The sequence below is a fragment of the Mizuhopecten yessoensis genome, unplaced genomic scaffold (genome assembly GCF_002113885.1).
Source record: "Mizuhopecten yessoensis strain PY_sf001 unplaced genomic scaffold, ASM211388v2 scaffold716037, whole genome shotgun sequence".
Classification (NCBI taxonomy): Eukaryota; Metazoa; Mollusca; class Bivalvia; order Pectinida; family Pectinidae; genus Mizuhopecten; species Mizuhopecten yessoensis.
This window is the reverse complement of record NW_018479916.1, coordinates 11484-13361: the sequence shown is the minus strand read 5'-3', so window position 1 is coordinate 13361 and position 1878 is coordinate 11484. Positions and strand designations below refer to the sequence as shown.

Genomic DNA, 1878 nt, shown 5'->3' with positions numbered 1-1878 from the left:
TACCATTAGCATGTTCCAATATTTTCTTTGTCAGGAAGGTTTTACCGGAACCAGAAGCTCCACATACCATTAAACGACACGGTGATTGAAATTTGACGAGACTTTCTCCGACATACCATTCCATGATGCTTTACTGAATGACGATACAACAACAAATACTTCAGTTTTATAATGTTTTATTCTCTACCGGAATACATGTACAAATACATCGTCGATACTACTTAAAAATCATCCAACATATACAAAAATAATGAAATGAATTTTGTGATCTTCTAAATAATGTTTCTCTAAAATTTCATAATTTCTTAGGTAAAGAGTTGTACGTATAGAAAGCTCTGGGTATAAATTCCTCAATCTAGTACAAATTGCCTTTAACAGTTCATATCCAAAACACATTCGATGAGGAACAAATATGAAACTTACTTTAAAATCAATAATAGATTTTATACATTGTCCTTCAGGTATATCGACAAGTTCATTGTTCAATCGGAAGAATACACGATATCGCATCTTCACTCATGCAAAATCTTCCCAAATGTTTGAAGGTTGAGAAATTTGAATATATGCCTGTTGTTGAGCCTGGCGAGGTTGAATTGACACGTCTTGTTGAAGCGGAACGTGCTGGAGGGTTTGAGCGGGCATGGCTTGTTGAAGCGGAACTTGTTGTTGAGGTTGGCTTTGTGTCTGGTAGTTGATTTGACTCTGAATCTAAAAATTAAAAAAACACGAGAAAAAAAATATAATCAATTTTCTACGTTACAATGTTGGCTAAATGAAAAGAAATCAAACTAAAAAAACAAAGATGACATAAATCTAAAAAATAATACAACATACTTGAGGCAGCAAATGAAGCTTTTGGTCCAATTCAGCTTTTAGGGTGCACATGTCCACATATTCTTCCCATGATGAGCTTATTCCTTTACCCCTCGCGTTTATGTGTATATACAAGCCTTGGTTTCCCTCAAAGCGATTCACTACCACTTTCACCCGAGGTGTCAGGTTTGTGACCAGTTTATGTTTTCCATTAACGGTTTGAGCTTCAACCTGGCCATATACAATCGGTGTCTCCATCTTTTCTTCTTATTCTGGAAGCAGACTGGATATGTAGAGCTTAAAATTTCTCTCTCTCTATATATATATATATACCTTCATAATATATCTGGGTGTAAAGGGAGTGAGTTTAAAGAACGCTAAAGGAAGTATGTACGGAATGCTATTAGACTAAGAATATACCACTATAATTTCCTATCTATACCACTAGAGTTTCCTATCTATACCACTAGTTTTCCTGACTATACAAAGTTTGATTATGATAGAAACTACTTGTGTCCATTTTTAGGTTAAAGAAACCACATGAATGTCGCGTTTCTACGATGCCATCCCAAATGGGTTTTAATTGGTATAAGACTCTATTGAAGATAAAGGATGTGGTGTACGCATAAACCGCAAAGATTTCCTGTCTAATACAAAGTTTGATTCTGATAGAAGCTACTTGCGTCCATTTTTAGATTTTTAGGTCACCTGAGACAAAGTCTCAAGTGACCTATTGCGATCGCCTTTTGTACGTCGTCGTCCGTCGTCCGTCCGTAAACAATTTACATTTTCGACTTATTCTCCAAAACCCCTGAACCAATTTCAATGAAATTTTGCAGGGACCTTCCATGGACAAAGGTCAACAAAAATAGTTGCCGGTTTAGTCCTACGCCCCCAGGGGCCTGAGGGGCGGGGCCAAAAAGGGTCGAATTGACTGAAATTTCAAAAATCTTCTCCTCAAGACCCAGATATGGTAGAATCAAATACTCTTCATAGATGGAAGGGTCTTAAGGTGCTTTACCGAAATTGTGAATTTCTTGACCCTGGGGTCTCACGTTTCCCCCT

At 37.1% G+C, this 1878-nt stretch overlaps 1 protein-coding gene across 1 annotated transcript; it reads right to left on the bottom strand.

Annotated features, from left to right (window-relative positions):
• Positions 1-466: 466 nt before the first annotated feature.
• Positions 467-1469, bottom strand: LOC110441575. Its single transcript, XM_021484761.1, has 2 exons — positions 835-1469; positions 467-708 (listed from the first exon to the last, which is right to left on the bottom strand). Exons 1-2 carry the CDS (start codon positions 1069-1071, stop codon positions 517-519), a joined length of 429 nt encoding a protein of 142 aa, XP_021340436.1. The 5' UTR covers positions 1072-1469; the 3' UTR covers positions 467-516.
• Positions 1470-1878: the final 409 nt, after the last annotated feature.